The sequence below is a fragment of the Rattus rattus genome, chromosome 14 (assembly GCF_011064425.1).
Source record: "Rattus rattus isolate New Zealand chromosome 14, Rrattus_CSIRO_v1, whole genome shotgun sequence".
Taxonomy (NCBI): Eukaryota; Metazoa; Chordata; class Mammalia; order Rodentia; family Muridae; genus Rattus; species Rattus rattus.
Genome location: NC_046167.1, coordinates 3,570,948 through 3,593,132, shown reverse-complemented (window position 1 = coordinate 3,593,132; position 22,185 = coordinate 3,570,948). Strand labels below are relative to the sequence as shown.

The following is a 22,185-nucleotide window of genomic DNA, read 5'->3' as shown; positions in this document are numbered from 1 at the left end:
GTTGTTTTGTTTTGTTTGTGGTGCTTCCATTCAAACCTAGGCCTTTGAACCTGCTAGGCAAATGTTCTACCACTGAGCTACACCCCTCTACTCCCTGTGCTTTCAAAACCTGGTTATCACTCAGTTGCTCAAGAAGGCTTTGAGCTCACTCTGTAGCAAATGGAAGCCTTGAATTTACCATCTTGCTGCCTCCGTTGCTGGGGAGTATAAGCCTGTACCAACAAGTGGGCCCCCCTCTGTGAATCCTTGGACCTAAATAAATACCAGGAGTAAGGGGATGGCTGTGCTTCATGACTTCCTTGGCTAAGGTCATCGGCTGTGACTGCTGCAAGGTCATGGGAACTTCTAGTTATTTGCCGTGTAAACCTGCTCCTTGGAGCTGGAGAGATGACTCAACAGGTAAGAGTACTTGTTGCTCTTTCAGGGGACCCAGGTCTCACTCCCAACACCCACGTGATGTCTCACAACCATCTAACACCAGTTAGAGAGGACCAATGCCCTCTAGAAAATGAGGGGCTCCTCCCCCAACACCGGTGCTGTTCATACCTTAACTTGTGGCACGATTTTTGTCTTTTAGAGACTTCCGCATTTTTTATGTTCAAAATGGCCAAACTATGTCCCTAACTGCTGCCAAGACACACAGGTGACTCAAGGTCATAATCTGGTCCAGCGGCCGGCCATTGTCCTGCACACATTCCTGTTCTAATCAATGTCCAGTCCTGCTTCAGTGGGCGGCAAATTGGGTCAAGGTATGGCAGGCAAGATGACCACTGTCCTCTCCCCCTGAGATGATTTGGGGCTGTAGATTAAAATGTCACCGTTAGCTATTGAATTCTCTTCAGATCTCTGAAAGAGCCGGGGCAAACGCTGCTTGGATTCTTTTCCCATCCTTTTTTGTGTGTGGACATGGTGCCTCCTATTTTCACTTTCTGGGAACTTGGCCAGCTTTCCAAGGACTGGGTAGTGGACAAAATAAATATTTGTAGGTAGTTTAAAAGGAGAACAAGTCCGTCGGATGTAATTCTGCCCATCCAAAGAAAAACATTTTAATTGCCTCTCAGATGTTTTTAAGTAATTAACTTGAGAGACTCAGAAGGTTGACTTAGTAGGTGGCTTTCAGATTTGTGACCAAGAGGAGTGTTTGTGTGTATGGATGGTGTGTGCGTGTGCGTGTGTGTGTGTGTGTGTGTGTGTGTGTGTGTGTATGTGTGTGTGTGTGTGTGTGTGTGTGTGTATGTGTGTGTGTGTGTATGTGTGTGTATGTGTTTGTGTGTGTGTGTATGGGGTGTGTGTGTGTCTTTTTGGGTCTTGTATGTATATATGTGTGTGTATATGTGTATGTGTAGTGTATGTGTGTGGGTGTTTAGGGGTGTTATGTGTGTGTGTGTGTATGGATGTGTGTGTGTGTGTGTGTGTGTGTGTGTGTGTGTGTGTGTGTGTGTGTGTGTGTGTGTGTGTGTGTGTGTGTGTGTGTGTGTGTGTGTGTGTGTGTGTGTGTGTGTGTGTGTGTGTGTCGAGCAAGAAGTCCAAGAAAGTGAAGGTGAATAAAGAAAACAAGGGTTTAAAATTCAGAGGTTAAAGTCCAGGTAAGAAAGCGATTGAAGTTGACTGGAGAAGATTACAATACTTCTTTACAGATGCTAATTAGTCCCCTACAGAGTTCGTGTGTAAAGTGTTTATTTCGCAACGTTTAGTATATACTTTCCTTTAAAAAAAAACTTTTAAAGAGATTTCCCATAACTTTTCGGGATTCAGCAGTTCTCTCCTTATTACTTAGTCAATCTGGGGGGCCTGTTGGGCTCCTGGGTTTCAGGAGGGCTGGGCCTGGCTTGCAACTGCAGTTCCTGTCCCTAGTCCTGTGTCCCTAAGCTGCGAGTCCCGGGAAACCCAGCAGGCTGCGTCCTGGGTCAACAGAGCCGTCACCTGTTGGGCGGCAGAGGCGGGGACAGCCGCCGCCTCCAAGGCACAGCCCTTAGTCCGGGCGACAGCAGGCGGGTGGCGGACGCTCCGAGACCCGGGCGGAGGGAGGCCGGGCGCTGGAATGCGGTCTTCCCGGGCGAGGGAGACTTTGCACCGGAGTGGAGACTAGTTGGGGTGGGGTTTCGCCGGTCCCCTCCGCCCCACCCCCGGGCCCCCTTCCAAGCGCTTTCTGCGAGCTTTCCGAACTGCGCTCTGAAGTTTCCAGAGGGAGAAGCCTGGCCGGCCGGCAGGGACAATGGAAGAAAGCGAAGGCCAGAAATGTGAGCCGAACCTGCCTCCCTCTGCAGACAGCAGACAGATGCCCCGTAAGTAACAGTCCTCAAAGATGGAGTTACACGCACGCTGCTTAGAGCTGGAGAGCCGGCGCCTGGCGCCAGGAAAAGTCTATTTCTTGGTGTGTGTGGTGTGTGTGTGTGTGTGTGTGTGTGTGTGTGTGTGTGTGTGTGTGTGTGTGTGTGTGTGTGTGTGTGTGTGGGCGAGGGGTCGGGTGTACTTTCAAACTGAGCCCAGAGCTGTGGTTTCTTGGCTCTACTTTATCTCTTGTGAGATCTTCCTAAAGTCGGTGAAGAGGTGGTGTATGGTGTCAAACTGGTCGAACAGTGAGCAAGCACTTGGTGCGGGAATCTCTAAGCAATGACAAATGAACCGCCCAGCAGCGATTTGATAATTTCCCGGTGCTTCGGGAGGCTCGGAAAGACAATTTTGCACCTACCTCCGGGGCGCAGCGGTTCCATTCATTGGTTAGGAGTTTCCATGGGGGCAGTTTCTTGCGGGCTGCAAAGTTTTGCAGTGCTTTGGAGTTAAATTGGAGTTTAAGGATGTTTTTATTTTGCAGATCCAAACGGCTGGGGAGTACTTGGGCATCTAGATGATAGATAGAACTCTAGGGCTTTCTGCTTAAATGCAAAAGTTGGGAGTTCTTAAAACAGTTTTTCTGTATTTTCTCCAGGCAGTTTCTTTTCTACATTGTGTTTATAATAGACTTGGCTTTTCCGTTGGGAATTTCCAGAACCTTATATAGTTCCAAATAAATCTTGCCGGGAGGGTGGGTGGCTGCAGACTGTGATGCCAGCGCCCCTCAGCCCCTCTCATTGCAGGCTGTCCGGGCACCTACCGCACAATCTCGAACCGCCGCACCCTACCCGTCCAGGTTCATGGAAGGGCCAGTTAGTAACACAAAGATGTGCAGGACTGTGCACAGCAGCGCGTGGGAGTGGGGATTGTGCACAAGGGAAAAGGTGTGTGTTTTTTAAAATGTAAAAAGGAAGTAGCACATGACTCATCCACACTGAAAATGCAAAGCCAAGCCAGACAGAAGAAAATACAATTAGGAGAGAAAAATCCCCCAGCAAACTGAAAAGGAAGCCTGCCTCCTAAATGTTCAATGAACTCCTGAGCCCCGAGAGGACAGTCCACTTGTCTGAGCGCAGTTTGAGGGCTGGTGGCCTCCAGCCTGGGGAAGGCCCCCGACTTGCTCTCTTTTGATAGGACGGTTCCTACAGCAGGAATCCAACCTCTGGGCCTGTCCTGAAAGAAACTACTCACATTCTAGAGGAGACATTTAGTGTGGGACCAGTTTAAGAACAAACCCTGAAACAACCGGAGTAAGCCATTGATGTTTCCCAGGTTTCGGTGGTCAGATGTCTGTCTCCCTTCACTTACTCATCTGCTCCACGAATATTGAGCTTGAGTTATACAGCAGTCACCATTCCAACCGCTGGGGATCCAGCGAGGCAAAGCATAGACTGAAAAATACTCTCCTTCATTGATTGATGTTGAAGGCCAAGTTTGGGTGGGGCGGGAATAGGAAAACAATGAAGACATAAGCAAAATAGAGAGCGCATTGGATGTCTGGGGTGCTGGATTTAGTCAAGAAAAATACAAAGTTAACTTTGAGTTTCAGATAAACAATGAGTTATTTTTTAAAGCATATGTATTTCTTATATATTAATAGCGTGAGATATGCTAAAAAAATGTTTTATTTCCCCAAGCTTCAAATTTTACCGGAGATCCTGTGCTTTCTGTGGTGATTCTATTAGCTAAGAATAAGGTTAGGGGGGAAAATAAGGCAGGAACGAGGGAGTTGCGGTGAAACCACCAGGATTTCTCAGAGATGCGCAGAGATGAGAATAAACCAAAAGCATAGGCGGAGAGGGGAGAGCAGGAACTTGGGGGGAAGATGGACGAGGAACAGGTTGAGAGGTCAGCCCAGGCCAGATTATGGAGGCCTTGTGGAACTGTGGGAAGGTCTTTAGCTTCTACTTCACAGGAGGTGAGGCCGCCGCTAGCAAATTGGACTTGCCTTTTCTTTAATTAAATTAATTTAAATTAATTAATTTGGAACCCAAACGTAGAGTCTTGAGTCTGTTAGGCAAGAACTCTACTGGGGATCTTAGGAGGCAGTTGGTGGGCTGCTGTGTTGGGTGGGGCTTAACACACGTGGACTGGGGGAAGGGCAGAGAGGCCTTTCAAGGAGGCTTCTGAAGTAAACCAGGCAAGGAAACCCCGTGCTGCTCTAGGCTAGATAAGCAGATCGTGATAAGAAGGAAACAGATTCCTGACGTACACTGGATGCAAAGCCAAAGGAATTTGCTAAGATCAGATGTAGTGTTGAATAGAAAATGGTGGTCAGAGGCAACTTGAAAATATTTGATCCAGGTGACTGGAAGGATGAGTCGCATTTACCTATGGGAAAGCATTTCAAGACATGGCGGAGGGGGAGGGGCCAGCCTGGGGCAGGGGCGGGGGTGGTGGTGGTGGTGCAGAATTTCCTTAGGGTGTGTGAGGTTTGAGAAATGTATCAGGAGTCCTTCAGGTATTGGTCAATGGGTTACCAGGAAGACTGGGAACTGAGTTCTCTCCTTTGTCAGCCTCTGAAAAGAAGGAGAAGTCAGGAGTTGCACCCTGGCATCCAAGAACTTACAGGTTAGGGACTTTGAAAGGGGAGAGATGGAAAAATAACAAAAAGGGGGGAGAGTCTCAGAGTTTCAAGATCTGATTCTGCCTGAGTCCGGCGTGCTTCGATGGGACATGCATGACTCTCTGAGGCCAACATATGGACAGTGCCACATGGACAAATCTGCCACTGTACTCTGCTTTCTATCTGAGTATGTGTCTGTTCACCCGGTTACAACACGGGGTTTCTGGGCCGGGACCACGTCTCACTGGTGTCCATCCCCTGAAGTGCTAACCACACGGAGGGACACTTAACCAACCATTCTGAATTAGACAGAAGGCTAATAATGTTTCCTACCCTAGGGATTTGGGGTTCTGTGTCAACTGTGTGTAAGGAAACCTTGGGTGATCATATAACTCATTGTTCAAACCCAGACACCTTTGAGGATAAAAGAGAACTCTATAAATAATTTCACTGTGCACCAGTTGCTAGTCAGAGCTGTTCGGGTTATGGTTATCTCAAGAATCTCAGAAACCATGGTAATACCGTGGCTTGAAGGCTTCCTAAACATTTTCTGCCCCCCCCCCGTGCCTTTCGGTTGGATGATTTATATGACTGTTGATATACAATTATAATAAGGGAGGCATGTAAATCATCTATTTATGGGGCTAAGTCATAGTGAAGCTTATTTTAAAACAACCCCTTGGAACTGAGAGATAGCTTAGTGGTTAAGAGTATGCACTGCTCTTCCAGGGGATGTGGGTTCAGTTCCCAGCATGCACTATTCAGGAAGCTCATAACTGTAACTCCTATTCCAGGGAATCCAGTATTCTCCTCTGGACTCTGGGCAAGTGCATTCATGTCTCATAGACACACACGCACACATAGTTAAAAATTGTAAATAAAACCTTCTAATAAGCAAATCTTAAACGTCAAGTACCTGTTTTTTTATATGTAGCATTTTCTTTCTTGTTTTCTGAGAAAGTGTCTTCTTACCATTTGGTCCTGGCTATGTGGGAACTCGCTATAGAGACCAAAGCTGGCCTTGAACTCACCGAGAGTCTGCCTCCTCAGTGTTGGAACTTGTGCTACCAAGGCTGGCAAAGAGTGTGTGTGTGTGTGTGTGTGTGTGTGTGTGTGTGTGTGTGTGTGCAAATTGATCATTTATAAAAGGTGGAAATAAATTTGTATACAAGTGGATATGCTTGATTATTTTTATATAAGGATTTACATCTTGGTTGAATATTTGATACTGCAAGACACGGGGCTTCTTTAATACTTCTCAGTGTTGATAGTTTGATTTTATAATCGGGCTGAGAATATCACTCACATAAACACACAGCACAAATGTCAAAAATATGTTTAAAGCCGTTTCAGAAATTGCAGAAATCCCATCCCCAGTTCCAAGCCAATATTTACTGAATGCTTTTTTAAATGCATTTCCAGTCAGCATCTCTAACAGCACTCTTTTTAAAAATCAAACGCTCTATGATAATACATTTTGAAGATACACTAATTTGATACTTACTCGCTGAAGGATGACAGTAGGAAGCTATTTAAAGTCCTTGCTTTCCGTAATTAAACCATTCCTTTTCTCTAAGAACATAAAGCTCTTCATGCTTAGGGGAAGCCTGGCAATTCAAAACATATAGGCATAGAATCCAAGACTGTGTGCTTAAGGCGGCATTTGCTAGCAGGTTGTGGCACAGTGGCTGATGTTGTGAAAGCACGCCTGGTGTGTGTTCAGAAGCAAGGCTCCTACAAACAGTATCTTGGCGAAGTTCAGACTCTTTACAGCTTGCATTTTGTTTGTTTTTAAGATAGAGTCTTATATAGCCCTGGGTGGCCTTACCGTCTTTATGTGGCTTCAGATGACCTTGAACTCCTACCCTTATCTCTGAAGTGCTGGAATTACAGGCGTGCACCACATACCTGTTTTTACATGTGTTGTTGGTTCGCTTTTTATTTTATGTGTGTATGTATCTGTGTGTGCCTGAGTCTAGGCACCATTTTCACCACCACATTGTGTGTCTGGTACCTGTAGAAATTAAGAAAAAAAAAAAATCAGGGTATGTGATGTGTGTGTGTGTGTGTGTGTGTTTGTATGAATCTCCCTAGAGCCAGCGTTACAAGCATTTGTGAGCAGCCATGTAGGTGCTGGGAACCAAACCCAGAGCCTTTGTAAGAGAAGCAAATGCTCTTAACCTCTAAGCTATCTCTTCAGCCCTTGATTATTTATAGATAATATATCATGCATATGCTTTTTGAATTAAGTTTTGTTTGTCGCAGGTTTGCTTTGCTGATGCTAAGTTTTTCACAGTTTCCACATTTAGCTCCGTGACCCCCATAGGAGCACGGTGTAAGGAGCTGTAAGCACTTGGCAGAGTAGGCTTTCAGTAATCATTGGGGAAATTCCTTTGAGAGACCACCATGTCATACAGTCAAGGCCGGCTTTGAAACTCACATAGCTAAGGCAGGCCTTGAACTCCTGACCTTCCTGCCTCCTGACAGGGCTGGCATGTGGGTGTGCATCACCACGCCCGACTGTTGGTGGAATTTGAAGCTGTGTCTTAACTCTCTTTGGAGGCCATGGGCTCCTAGTATGATCCTTGGGTTGTTGTCCCCAACACGAACTCCTGTTCTGGCTTTTAAAGGCTTCTTGAAAGCTCTGTGCCAGGGCTCCATCCACCTGCTTGCCTCCTGTGGCTAGCAGAGCCTCCCATCTAGTGCTAGCTAGGGAAGGGCAGATGTTCAGTCTCCCCTCTGAAATAGCCCAGCCAGTTTCTACCCCCATATCTTCTTTCGCTCTTCAAACCGTTGACCTGACACTCAGTCATCATGTAGATGCTCCTTTGCAGTCTATTTTGATCACCACCCCACTGCCCTCCTATCCTTTTCAGTGTTTGGAACAGGCATTTCATCAATATTTGTGCAAGTGAATAGTTGACTCAGTCAATTAACTTGAGTTATATAAACTTATATAAAGTCTGTACAAGGGATTGTTTCTATCCTCGACTTCACTTTTAAAGAAATGTATGTATGTGTTTATTTGTGTTTGCCTACATGTATATCTGTGTACCACATGATGGCCTGATGCTCACAGAGGCCAGAAGTGGTCAAGGATCCCCTGGAACTGGACAGTTGTGAGCTACCATGTGGGTGCTGGGAATTGAACCCAGATCCTCTGGAGGAGCAGCCAGTGTTCTTAACGAGTGGGCAATCTTTTCAGCCTCGCTCCCAGTCTAATTCTTGTTGTTGTTGTTATGAATATATGTGATATGGGAGTGTGGGTGTGTGGGTATACCATAGTCCATGTGTAGAGGTCACCAGACAACTACTACCTTTATCCAGGTTCCGGGAATTGAACTCACGTCATTTGGCTTGCCAGCACTTTACCCTCTGAGCCATCTCGTTGGCCTGTGACTTCCATTTTTAAGGTTCTTTTAAGGGACACAATGCCCTTGTCCCAGTTGTGATTCCTGTGCCAGTTTGTATATGGTGATGGTCTTTGTAATATGATAAGAGAACTGGTAAACTGAGGGACATGGGACTGAGTGTCCAGCTGACCATGCACCTTGTTCTTGGCAGCTTTGTATAGTTAGGGTCATTTTCCTGCTCATGCACAGTAAACTATAATGTTCCTGAACTGCCGGATCTCTTGGGTGACCTTTCTGTCCCATCAGCACACAATCCCTTAGAAGGCTTCTCCTAGGTCTTTTGCATTCTGCTGGCCAACAAGTAAAGACAGAAACCCTGCAAGATCATTTAGAAGGCCCAGGGCCAGACCTGAAGGTGCTCCTGTTATTTCTGTCCACATTACATGGACTGGAATTAGCACAAGGTCCCAGTAAGAAGGAGGGGACAAGAAGTGCACTGTGCCTATGTGACCAACCTTGGGACGTGTCCATTCCAACACATAGTACGGTGGTTGTCACGGTAACCCAAAGGCCTCACAACCAGGCAGCAACTCCCTGAGGACAAGGGCTCTTTGGAAAGTTTGAAAAGCACCATCTTGCTTAGGCTGATGGCACACCGGCTGTAACCCCAGCATTTTGAGAGCTGAGACAAGTGGACAGACAGCAAGTATGAGTCTGGTCTGGATTTCATAGACGCTGTCTTAAAAACAGCACCTCAGCTAACCACTAGGAAGAAGTGAGGGGAGCCCAGTGGTGGAGGTGCCTTTAATTCCCACCCTCAGGAGGCAGGGTCAGGTGGGTCACTGAGACCAGCCTGGTATACAGAGTTCCAGGACAGACAGAAAAACCCTATCTCAAGAGAAACAAACAAAGTGAAGAGAAGCTAGAGATGCGAATTAGTAGGTAAACTGCTTGATTCACAAACCTAAAGATCTGATTCCGGATCCCCAGAACACGTGCGAAAAGGTAAATTAGGTGGTTCTTGCTCGTAATCTCAGCACTGGGATGGGGAGACACAAGAGGGTCTCCAGGATTTGCTAACCAGCCAATCTGAGAGAATTGATGAGCTCCCATTCAAACCATGAGGTGGGGCATGACGGAGGAAGACTCCTAACCTCTGTCTCTGACCTCCATCCAAGCATGTAAAGAAACATTGACATGTAAAGGTGTGCATACACCCCACGCAGACAGGAGTGTGTGCCCTATACAATAAATAACCTGTATATTATTGGTTATTTGAGACAAGGTTTCGTGTTCTATTACACTAGTCCCAGCTTTCCTGGAATTCACTATGTAGCCCAGGCTAACTTTGAACTCCTATCTCAGCCTTCAGGGTTGAGATTATAGGAGACAGCCCCTGGACTCTCTAATCTTGACCATGGAATAAATTCTCAGAAAAGTATAATTCAATGGTCGAGTGAGTGTTTAATATATATTTTAATCTTCAGCCCCCCAAAATAAAATTTAAAGCAAAGAAGATAAAAATAAAACAAACTAAATATCCCAGAAAAGTAACTACACTACGGCCGGTTCCCAAGGAGGTTGTGAAGTACCAAATGATACCAAGCCCCAGATCCCTCGCTGTGTGATCGGACTCAGCCAGAGCAACCGGAACACGGCAAAGGCACAGCCACTACCAGCCAGGCTGGTCTTCGTAGTTTGCTGTATGGACGGCTCCTTCCGGATGCTTGGCTTCCTATAACCCTCTGCCGTTTCATATTTGCCCTCCCCGCCCCCCCTCTACTTTTCTTGCCCAGGATGTGGACACACTGCAGCTGGAGTCTCTGAGGAGCAGCTCTTTGGTGTGCCTGCCCGCCCCCCCCTCCCCCCCCCCCGCCCACGTGTGCTCCAGAGAATGTTTAAGAGATGATTTTTCATTGGAAGCCTTGTTTGCTCTTTGCCCTCCTCTCCCTCTTCCTCCCCCTCTTCTTCCTTCTCCTTCTCCTCTTCCTCCTCCTCCCCCTCTTCCTCTCCCTCCTTCCCCCTTGTGCTCCGGAAACTGTTTAAGAGCTGATTTTTCCATTGGAAGCCTTGTTTGCTCTTTGCCCTCCTCTCCTCTTCCTCTTCCCCTTCTTCCCTCTTCCTCCTCCTCCTCCCCTCTTCTTCTTCCTCCCCTCTTCCTCTCCCTCCTTCCCCCTTGTGCTCCGGAGACTGTTTAAGAGCTGATTTTTCCATTGGAAGCCTTGTTTGCTCTTTGCCCTCCTCTCCCTCTTCCTCCCCCTCTTCCTCCCCCTCTTCCTCCCCCTCTTCTTCCTCCTCCTCCTCTTCCTCCTTCTCCCCTCTTCCTCTCCCTCCTTCCCCCTTGTGCTCCGGAGACTCTTTAAGAGCTGATTTTTCCATTGGAAGCCTTGTTTGCTCTTTGCCCTCCTCTCCCTCTTCCTCCCCTCTTCCTCCCCCCTCTTCCTCCCCTCTTCTTCCTCCTCCTCCCCTCTTCCTCTCCCTCCTTCCCCCTTGTGCTCCGGAAACTGTTTAAGAGCTGATTTTTCCATTGGAAGCCTTGTTTGCTCTTTGTTTGCTTCTTGCCCTCCTCCTCCCTTTCCTCCCCCTTCCTTCCCCTCCCCTTTAAGAGCTGATTTTTCCTTCTTCCTCCCCCCCCCCTCTTCTTCCTCCTCCTCCTCTTCCTCCTCCTCCCCCTCTTCCTCTCCCTCCTTCCCCCTTGTGCTCCGGAGACTCTTTAAGAGCTGATTTTTCCTTTGGAAGCTCTTGTTTGCTCTTTGCCTTGCTGGAAGTGGGCTCCCTGGAAGAGCTTGGGAGGGGCAGGAAGAGGAAACAGGGCTGCCTTTCAGCCTTGCCCAGGCCTTGTCTTTAGGCTACAACTTCTCTACTTTGTTAGACAAGGATTCCCAGAATAGCAAACAGCCAGACACACCCATATTTACATCTTTAGCACCAAAGTTCCTTCAGAACATGAAACAGAACCGCCCTTCTGTTTGGCGACTGGAGGGTCTGCGCATGCGCTTTTTTGTTCATTCATACGGATAATGGGAAACTGGCCCACTTGGGTCTGACACTGTAACTGTGGAATTGTGGCAAAATGGACCTTTGTCTGTTCTGTTTCTTGTTTACGCATGCCTCTCCTTGGGTTTTATGCTCAGTTAAAAGGCCGAATTCTCCCCAGGTGACTGCTATGGTCCAGATGTCATTTCTCTTTCAGGTGTGGGGCTGGCAGTTGCCCAGAGCAGAGGAAAAAACCTAAGTGACTGCGAAGAGTTTGAAGTGGCTTTCGGCGGACAGGACTGGGTTGCTGAGGTTCTGGTGCTAGCGCCGGGGCGGAGGCAGATGGGACTGGTAGGGAATGAGGGCACTAAGGGTGATAAGACAAAGATGGGCTCTGTCTGCTGCGTGGCCTGCGTCAGCCTCCCTGGTTAGCTGCTGGTACCATTTCCACCGCCATGTCATGTTCATGTTAGGCAACTGGAGACGTTATTTTAAAATCCACAAGAACGTGAAATTGGAATAGAAAAACATCGTAAAGTTGACGCAACTCTCCCCATGAAAAGCATGAAGAAAAGGTTGAGTTTAAAGTCCAGTACGTGGGATGTCTAAAGGGCCAGTGCTGACTGTAGATTGACAGTGACCTCCAAGACCCTACTTCTAGCTGGCTGCTCAGTTTACTTCAGGAAAGAACACGGGAGACTCCATAGAACGCAGGTCTGCTTCAGCTGCCTTGACCCGCTGTCACAGTCCCTGGATGGAGCCCAGCAGAGTGAGGCTTCCTCTTGCCTGACTGCTTACCTGTGACGTTTAGTCCATATATATGGCTGAATGTAAATTCGTGTGTTTTCTACATGTAAAGCAATATCCTTTCCAGAGTTTCAGACTCGCTCGTTAATCTTGCTGCCCTAGATGATTTTTATATGGATCATTTTAATGCTGAAAGCTGTCTTGAAAGGCCAATGTACATGTATTGGCCAATGCACAATACATGTAACACACACACACACACACACACACACACACACACACACACACACAAGATAAAGCTGTATGTCTTCTTGGCACATATGTCTCTCAGCCTGAGAATTAGTTTTGTTTTTTGTGGTGCTGCTGCGGCTCTGACTCAGAGTTTTGCACATCCTAGGCAAGATGTTGACCTCTAAGCTCTATCCCCAGCCATGTGTCTTGCTCTATGTAATAAAATCTGTGGCTCCTGCATTATTAGGGAAGAAATGCTTTAAAAAGGGAAACTGTGATATGCATTTGAGTCTTAGAGATTATTCCTTAATAAAGATTATTATTACTACATAAATAAAATTATACTAATCTTTCAATATTTTTTTTAACCAAAACATCTGTCTTCTGCCCCTTTAAGCTTACTGCTAAAACTAGTAAAAGCTGAGAGTAACTAATTGGATTGTTTCCTTCCCTTCCTTCCTTCATCAGTGTCTGATGGAGATGTTGTAATGAGCAAAGTAATGAGAAGTGGGGTACACAAGAAAAATTGTTCTCAGGACACACATTGAGCTTTGGAGACTAAGACGAGGAAATAAGCCAGAGATGAAAATATTCTCTGTTTTTTGCCTGAGGGAGTCTGCACTGGAGATCTGTACACAGAGGTTTCCAGGCAAAGAGAGGCTAGCAGTGTTAAGGGATTTGTGCCCTTGCTTTTAGGGAGATGGTTTACACCCAAACTCTAGATTTCTCTCTCTCTCTCTCTCTCTCTCTCTCTCTCTCTCTCTCTCTCTCTCTGTGTGTGTGTGTGTGTGTGTGTGTGTGTGTTGCACATGTGCCTGTAGAGGTCAGGGGACAATTGGTAGGAGTTGGTTTACTTCTACTGTGTGTGTGCTGGGCCTTGAACTCATGTCCTTAGCCTTGGGGACAAGTGCTTCCCCCCACTGATCCTGTTCTGCCTTTTCTAGACAGTCTTGAGAACTGGGTGTGATGGTGCACCCCTTTCGTCCCAGAACTTGGGAGGCTGAGGCAGGAGGAACTTTATGAGTTCAAGACCAGCCTGGTCAACATAGCAGGCTCCAAGCCAGTCAGGGCTACATAGTGAGACCCTGTCTCAAAAACAAAACAAAGACGGGGAAACAAGCAAAAGGCTGTGAAGGGCTGCATTCATGATTCCTTCAGCTGCTCAGTGGTCCTTACTTTCCTGCTCATCTTAAAAAAAAAACAACAATGAAAATCCCTGTACATGCTGTGAACCGGAAGTAGTGGCTTTCTTCCCCCTAGTTGATTTGTTCTAAGAGACTCTAACTATTGACTCAGAGAGGCCAGCTTGGAAGCCATCTACCTAGGTCAAAATCATGCACACATCCCCACGGTCCTTTCCGTGCTGTGTGTGCTTTGGATGGAGTCCTTTCAGGGAACATGGGGTTGAGCATTCACTTTGTAGATCCCCAACCATTACCTCTCATAATCTTCCCCTTGCCTGGGCTATGAGAATGGAGAAGTAGAGCTTTCTAGAGGTTCACGGGTGCCAGCAATCTTCTGAGGGTTATATCATTATCTTTCTTCATGGTGCAGAACGACAAGTGTCAGAAGCATCTTCAGATGATAATTATTTTAAAAATCCCATTAGTAGGCTGAAACTATAATGAAAAGTATACAAATGGTCAGAATTCCTGGTGTTAACTCTGTGGTAACTACAGACACAGGCCCAGCCTACTTACCTGCAAACAATGATGGACCTCACCAAGCTTTCTCGTTTGTAACAAACTCAATGACAGAAAGAAGCAAAAGACATTTGTTATAGCATCTAAAATACATTTTTTTTCAAATTTCTTTTGATTGTAGAGTGTTTTTTTTTTCTCATTCTTGCTTAAAAAGAAAAATAAAACAAATCAGAAATTCTGTTAAGTTACATTAATTGGTTAGCAACTGCCACAAGCCCTCTCGGTATTCTACAAATGCCTGTGAGATCATTAATTGTGTGCTGCACTTTTCTTCTTCATCTTGCAGAACAAGGGAAAAGCAATCTTCATGTGACATCCCAGGAAGATGCAGCATGCCGCAGGCCCAAGGAACGCCTTTCTAATGGAAACACAAGGGCTCAGGTTTCCAAGCCCGCCCGAAATATCCCAAGGAGACACACTCTAGGTGGGCCCCGAAGTTCCAAAGAGATCCTGGGAATGCAAACGTCTGAGATGGATAGGAAGAGAGAGGCGTTCCTGGAGCATCTGAAGCAGAAGTACCCCCACCATGCCACGGCAATCATGGGCCACCAGGAGAGGCTGAGGGACCAGGTAGGCGCGAGCAGACTGTCGGTTCCCCTGGTCTTGCTCATTTAAAAAATATTTTTAAAATTTTTATTCATTCATGCGAGTGTACATGCGAGTTTCTGTGTGAATGTATGTAGCACATATGTATGCATGCATGCAAACCTGGGCGTGTGTACAGATGCCAAAAAGGGGCGTCAGTTGTCCTTGTCTACCATTCTTCTGCTCTTATTTCGAGGACCAGTCTCTCCCTGAACCTGGAGCTTGTGTTTTCTCAGCTAGACTGGCAGGCAGCAAGGCCCAATGATGTGCTGTTCTGTGCCCCTCCCAGACTTGAGGTTCCAGGCAAGCTCAAGGCTCTGAGCCCGCTCTCCAGGCCACGCCCACTCGGTCTTCTTTGTTGTTGCAAAGTTAGACCCAGGGCCTTGCTAATACTAGGAAGACATCCCTACGTTGCTCATTCATCGTTTGTTTGTTTGTTTGTTTGTTGTTGTTGTTGTTGTTATGATTTGTTCATGTCAAGTGGTGGCGGCGGTGGGCGCTCGCCTTTTGAAGGCACTGTGGTCAACTCGAATACCGTGAGCATGGCGCTGGCAGGTCTTGCCCTTCTCCCTTATTTCCCCTTCCTTGTTGAGTACTTACTCTAGGGACTTGGCATTCATTAATTCCTTCTCCCCAACTCATAGAGGAAGAATAGGGCTTGCAAACCCTTGGCTTGTGCTCACACTGATTGGCGAGCATCCGGGCCGAGGTGAAATCTGAACCCGGGCAGTCTAAACAAGCTATTTCACTCAGGAAAGATACTTAATGAAGGGTCTAGCCCACCGGAGCGTGGCAAACGTGGCTCTGGCATGCCTTGCCCTTCTCCCCCATTCTCTCTGCCTGGCTCCTGAAGCTAGCCCCCAAGGTCTGCTCTCTTATTTGGCCACTTCCTCCTCCTGAGGCTGACTACCAAGGTCCAGCTATCAAAGGACTGAAATCCAGCAATCAAAAATCCCCTTGGCTCACCTAATTAACATGCCCAATTAAACACCTCATCCTAAGGCGGGGCTTTCCCTTTTACCTTTATATAAACCGCCATTTGTCTAAGGGCCACATCCTTCTTGGTATCCGGAGGCAGTCCTTTGTCACTGGGGATTAAAAACCCCCTCCCCCTCTCCCTTGTTCCCTTCCCTTTCTCCTCTATCTCTTGCTTTGTCTCTTATTTCCTGTCTTGTGTTCCTCTAGGGCAAATAAATGTCCTTTACGCTAAGAAGGTGGTGGGGAGGATCCTCTTGTGGCACTTTTCCTTTTTTAAGTTTTAGTCCCAGCACTCAGGAGGCAGAGGCAAGCACATCTCTGAGTTCGAAGTCAGCCTGGTTTACAGAGTAAGGGAGTTCCAGGACATCCAGGATTACACAGAAAAACTCTATCTTGAACAACCCCCCGCCCGCAAAAGATTTTATTTATTATATAGGAAGAGGAGGAGGAAGAGGAGGAGGAGGAAGAAGAAGAGGAGGAGGAGGAAGAGGAGGAGGTGGAAGAAGAGAAGGAGGAGGAGGAAGAAGAGAAGGAGGAGGAGGAAGAGGAGGAGTAATTGCTATTTTGCGTTTTGTCTGTTTGAGATAGGTCTCACTGTATAGTCCTGGAGGGCTTTGAACTCTCTATAGAAACCAGGCTGACCTCAAACTTACAGAATTCTGCCTACCTCTGCCTTTCAAGAGTGGGGACTGAAGGCCTGAGCCACCATGCTCAGTCTATCGTAATCATTTTTGTTTTTGTGCTTGGGGGTGTGGCAATCCTTCCAGCCATCACGGCACATTTTTAATGAGGGGAGATGACCTTGGGGGTTTACAGTTCCCGATCTCCAGCTTAGCTACCGAAAAGGTTTAATGTGAGAGCAGGGCAGTACTGCCTTCCTAACCAGGGTCTTAACCAGCAGAGCAAGAGAACAGGGGGCCTGACCCAAGAGGAAGGCAGCTCTCCGAAGATACGCTTTCGTTATAATCACAAATGCATCAAGTAAATACAAAGAATACTGTCTTCTGACCGAGATGTGGTGCAACTGAGATTCTTCCTGGGAGCGCTCAAGTGCTTGGCACAGTGAATGAATGAATGAACGAACGAATGAATGAATGAATGAATGCAAACATCCGCAAGTACATTTGAAGGTGAAATAAAGCATCTAAAAATAGACTGCCTCTTTTCTTCAAGCTGACGTTCAGCTGGTGCTGTTCTTTTTTTTACTTCTTTCTTACAAATCTCAGATCCTTTCTTTTGGATCCTCTGCTTTCTGCTGTCTTGAGCCACCTGCTTTCTCCTGTTATCTCGACAGCCACACCGATAGCACCCAAGTGTGGCACGGGGTGTTTTTGTTCCTTGGCTGTGTGCAATTCCTCTTTAGCAGTCTGAGCGGGTTCAGGGTCACAGGAGATGTAAGGCTTCCTCGGTGGCTCTCAATGGCCTGTTATCAGATTGACCTTTGAGGTTGGAGACTGTCTTGGAGGAAGCGGAGAGCTTTCAGCCATTGTGCTAAGTGGGCAGGTGAGGGGAGCGCCTACCGCAAGCAGACTGGAGGTACTGAGACAGGCTCCATGTTTACAGTCTGCAACCCTGCCAATCCATTCATTCCCAGTGCGCTGTTTAAGTCTCTTAGACTTTGATTCGCCATAGAAATGGGGTCGGTATCAGTCCACAGTTAATCTTCAGTTTCTCCCTGAAGTGGAAGAATGTTCTCTAAGAATTCTACCAGAATGCCTAAGGTTGTGAAATGTGATTTGTTTGGCCTTTTTTCCACATTTGTTTTCTTTTCCCTTCACACTGCAAACAAAGACAGACTGTGAACTTTAGAAGGGAGATGGGAAGGCTCGCTGGTGTGAGGATGGGCCGATGGCCCGCATCTGTGTCATTAAGGAAGACTCCCTTTTCTTCGAAGCAGGCTTGGGAGCATCGAGATGCATTTGAACAATGGAATATGGGCTTTCTTCTCTTTGTGTCTCTGTTTTAGGAAATACTATATCCAATAAAAAACTACTTGTGTGGAAGTAACTTAAACTCAGTTACAGTTACACACTAAGGGTAAGTTGGGATTTGAACCAACAGAAGTGTGAACTCAGAATCCTGGTTCACTCCACTATCCCAAGGCATAAAGGTCATGGCCTGTAAGGTTGGGGTTTTAGAGTTGCTTGTTTCTTACACAGGGTCTCACTTTGCAGCCCTGGCCAGCCTGGACCCCCTTCTGTAACTAGGCTGTCTTGAATTCACAAGAATCCACCCATCTCCCAAGCCATCATGCCAGGCCCGGGACTTGTAAGTTTAAAGTTAATGCTTGTCACGCACAAGGGACCACCAGAGTTGACTGGGATGGAAAGAAGGGTAGAAAAGATAAATGTCTGTTTTGATCTCTGCACCCAAATAGCACCTGAGCTGGAATTTTGAGGTGGCTTAGCTGCTGTTCTCTCCTGAGGCTGACAGATGCCATGTTCCCTCTCTTCCTCTTTGCATTGTCTGTTGATGGTCTAAAGCGGGGGTGGGAGTGGGTGAGGGTAGGAAGCGGGGGTTGGGGTGGTTTAAAAGGACACATCTGTGTGCACTCAGCTATTGCCCAAGTTCCGAGAGTCCATCCCAGCCAGCACAGTAAACACCAGAGAAACCTTGATGGCACTTCAGACAGACCTACAGACAGCACCTCGTCTGTCTGCATTCCTCGTCTCCCACCCCCACCCTTTGTTCTTCTACGTTGTGACTGTAGGTTTTGTTTTCCTTTGGAGAAAGCCAAAGGACACCATCTGATGCACATCTCCAGACCCCGAGACACTAAATACGAGCTATTCCTTTGTGGGCTGTGTTCCCGGCTGTCTCCCAGCATGGTTGACAGGAGGAGACGAGCACATTAAAAATGATGCATGTGGCATTGCCCATGATAGCTTGGTAGTGGGGACGTCTAGGACTCTTCTAATTCTTTGCTACCAAACCCATGAGAAGAAGAACATGCCCCTGCAGCAGAATCTTAGTTTAAGTACGGGAATACTCCTGCTAGAGAAACTTTTAAAATTTAGTATTTCGTGTGTGTGTGTGTGTGTGTGTGTGTGTGTGTGTGTGTGTGTGTGTGTGTAAGTGCGGAGGTGAGAGAGTCAGTCTGTGGAGTCAGTCATTTCCTTCTACCTCTTTAAGGGTTCCTGCTATAGAATTTAGGTTGTCAGGCTTGCGTAGCAAATGCCTTTACACGATGAGTCATGTCCCTGGCTGTGTATTTGAGTTTTTAAAACTATGAAGGCATTTTCTTGACTCTCAATTACTGAAAAGTTGAGAGATCACCTCAGTGTCCCCTAGAGATTTTGCAAACACTTCAGTACAGCTGTGTTCGTTACTGCCTGCCTGCCTCTCTCCCTCCGCCTTTCGGCCTTTTCCGCTATTTATTTATGGACTTATTTGTATGCGTGTATACATGCGAGGACATGTGAGCACATGTGTGGGGGGACCAGGGAAGCTTGGAGGAACCAGTTCTCACCTCCACCTTGTTGAGGCAAGCATCTGAGGAATTCCCCGAGCTGTCTGGAGAACTGTGACTGTGGATTCTCAAGGCTTTTTACCTGGGCCTCAGGAGTTACTTGCACTTTGACCCCCTGAGCCATCTCTCTAGGTCCCTTGGGCTTTTTAAATTGTGCAGGGCCATCAGACTGGGAGTCCCATTGCCTGGCTGCTGGGGGCTGGGGTACGGTTAGGTTGCAGGCTTCTCTGTGCGTTACTGTGGGATTGGGGCTGATGTCTTCTTGCCTTGCTCAGTTGAAGCTCTGTGAGATTCATATCACGGAACCCATCAAGGCCACTTCCACGGCAATTCTAGCGTTGCTCTATTCTGCTTTGTGGCCACCTGCGTATTCTGAGGACTTGGAATCCTGGTTCCTTTCCAGCACAAAGGTTTGAGTGTCTGAGGAGGATTATTTTTCCTTTGTCAGTAAACAACTTTGGTGTATTTTTAAAACTTATATTTTTAAATTCTCCCTGCTTCTCCTGCTTTTACCTCCCAAAACCTGGGGTTGTTACATCCCTATGTCACAACAGCGGGCTGAGACTTAGATGTTCCCTGCATTAAAAGAATCGATTCAGTGGCCTAAGAGACAGCTCAGCAGGTAAAAGCACTGGCTGCTCTTGCACAGGACCTGAGTTCGATTCCCAGAACCCACACAGCAGCTCACAACCCTTTTCTGGCCTCTGAGTACCAGACACGCACATAGTATACATCCAGATGAGCAGGTAAACGCTTACACACATGTAACAAAAAAAAGAATCAATTCAGATTTCATGAGTTAAGTACTCACATATGTAGGTATTTAGCACTATGGTCAAGACTCCACAAGAATTAATGAATGAGAGGTAGTGCTGTGTTCAAGACAGTGGAGAAATAGGCATTCACGGACAAAGATTGACTGGGTATACTCCAGCACCAGGGAAGCTGGAGGGAAGGGGTGGGTGGGTCTTGTCTTTGAGTCCTGTCTGGGCTACAAAATAAAAAAATAAAAACAAGCAAAACTCTTGAACAAATGAGCACAAGCTGCCTGGAAACAGGAGTTTGGGGCCTGGGTTCCGAGTTCTCTATTCCTTTAACTGACTTCAGTTCCAGGAAGGTCTGCACCGATTTCATCTTGCAAAGTTAAAGACAAAACCAGAAACGTGTTAGCTGTCTTTGATTCAGAGGAGCAAGGGTCTTTTGTTTGTTCAAAAGATTTCACTCTAACTTTTGTATCTGGATGCGGGCGTGCACGTGAGTGCGGGCGTCCACGTGAGTGCAGGCGTCCTTGGAAGCGAGGGTCATCTGATCCCCCGGAGCCAGACTTACAGGCAGTAGTGAACTCCCTGTGAATGCTGGGAACTGAACTTCAGTCCTCTGCTAGAGCCCTGTGCTTTAAACCCTCCAACCATCTCTCTCTCTCACCCCAGAAGGGTAGCTTTTCAGAAGCAAGCTCTGTTTAAAGTTGATAAATTTCAGGCAGTTTGATGCTCGTTCTCTCAAAATTCACAGAAAATAGTGACGGTGTTGATGATAGGGGAAAAACACCTTCATGGTCACAGGGAAACGACCAGGGTGAGTGAAACAGCACTGTGGAAATGGGTGGGACTGGGAAAGACGAGCAAAAGGAGAAATAGGTCGCCATTGTTAAGAACCATGGCTGTTGTGACCTCACCCAGAAGTAGAGAAAGCATTCCCTATGGAATAGTAGGACAGCAAATGTCTCTAGACCACACTTCTGGTGACTTAAGGAACTTTACGGTGAGCCTCAGAACCATAAACTGTTGAGTGAGGTAACTCCTGTTGGAGCAAAAAACAAGGACCATTTTTTGTTGTTGTTGTTTGTTTTTGTTTTGTTAGTTTGTTCTTTGTTTTGTGCAGAGAACATTTCAAGTCACCCAGGCGACTAGAGGGTATAGCCTCTGTCTGCCGATACTCCCGTTCTAAGTACTATTTTTTTAGTAGCCAGGTTCTAAGGCAACAAATCCTGATAGGAGAAAGATACCTAAAAACTCATGTATTAGTTCAGACCATGCCTGTATAACAAATAGACCTTGTAGTTCATCTGTGGTGGATTGTGGTTCAGCACAAACGTGTAAGGGGAGGGTCTGTCACTAAGGTCTTGTTCTCCAATTGGTTCTTGACTTGTCAATAAAGAAGGCCAGGAGCTAATTGCTGGGTGGAAGGTAGAGGTGGGACTTCTGGGTCCTAAGAGGAAAAGGAGACACTGGGAAAGAGAGAGGGGCTCTTTGCCATGCCTTGGAGGAAAGTGAACACTGCAATCATGTGGATTACTGATACAAGCCACTACGTTTAGAACAGGAGGAAAAGCAAAGTCAATAAATTGGTAAGGCAGGAAGTATCTGTGCCTAGCGATTGTGCCTAGCAGGGAAATTCTAAATTAATAAAGCTGTCTGAGTCTCTATTATCTGCACATTCTAGGGTCTCGGGAGTGGGCTGGTAACACAACCCCTCATGGAGCAAAGGCAGCTTAGAAAGAGAAGCCCGCTCAGTGCTGGCAGAGGCTAGGAGTTGAGCCTGCAGGGGCTGGTAGGGGAGCAGCTCACAGGTAAGGTGGTAACATATTTCTTTTAAAACTACACGAAACACAAAAGTCTTTGTTTTTCACACGTATAAAGTATGTTGGTGGTTGAGCAAGTTTCCAGAGAAGCCATTCTTACATAGTGGCTTTGTAATTCTGTCTCCTTCTGTCTTGTGGAGATGCTGTCTCACTCCAAGCTCTGCCAGTGTTAGTAAGTATTGAGTTTCAATAGTGATCCTGCTGGGATCCACCTTTAACAGCTTAGAGGAGAGAGGCCATCCCAGTATTTAGCCTAGTAATCATGAGCGTTAGGAAAGCGCTCCTGATGTCAGTGCCACGCCACCAAATAGAAGGTCATACATTGTCACAGGTTCTATGTTAATGAATGGTGAGTTTGCCTATCATGAAAGACTAGTAGTTGTTTGCACCAAGAATATGACGGTGTTAAAAGAATCAGTGTGAAAACATTTCTCAGAGAAACTATAAATAAACTTGAACATGTCTAAAGGCAATGAGTGTGGATTTAATGACAATGCCCATCTGCATTCAGACAGAATAAAAGACAACAGTAAAAACACAAATGGAAGGACAGCCAAACACTTAAGAGAAATGATGCTACCAAATTACCAGATGAAGGAGTTAGTTCACAAAGCAGCCCAAAGAGGGATGGCGTTTTCAAATATAACATAAAGATTGTCCAT

At 46.6% G+C, this 22,185-nt stretch overlaps 1 protein-coding gene across 4 annotated transcripts in view; it reads left to right on the top strand.

Moving 5' to 3' along the window:
* The first annotated feature begins 1,984 nt into the window (after positions 1–1,984).
* The window catches only part of Kiaa1217 (KIAA1217 ortholog), a 292,280-nt gene continuing 272,079 nt past the window's right edge, over positions 1,985–22,185 (top strand). For all 4 annotated transcript variants that reach the window (XM_032885186.1, XM_032885185.1, XM_032885187.1 and 1 more), the window contains exons 1-2: positions 1,985–2,285; positions 14,197–14,480. In XM_032885186.1, coding sequence (XP_032741077.1) covers positions 2,216–2,285; positions 14,197–14,480 — 354 coding nt within the window. In that variant the 5' untranslated portion in view covers positions 1,985–2,215. The remainder of the gene's footprint in view (positions 2,286–14,196; positions 14,481–22,185) is intronic.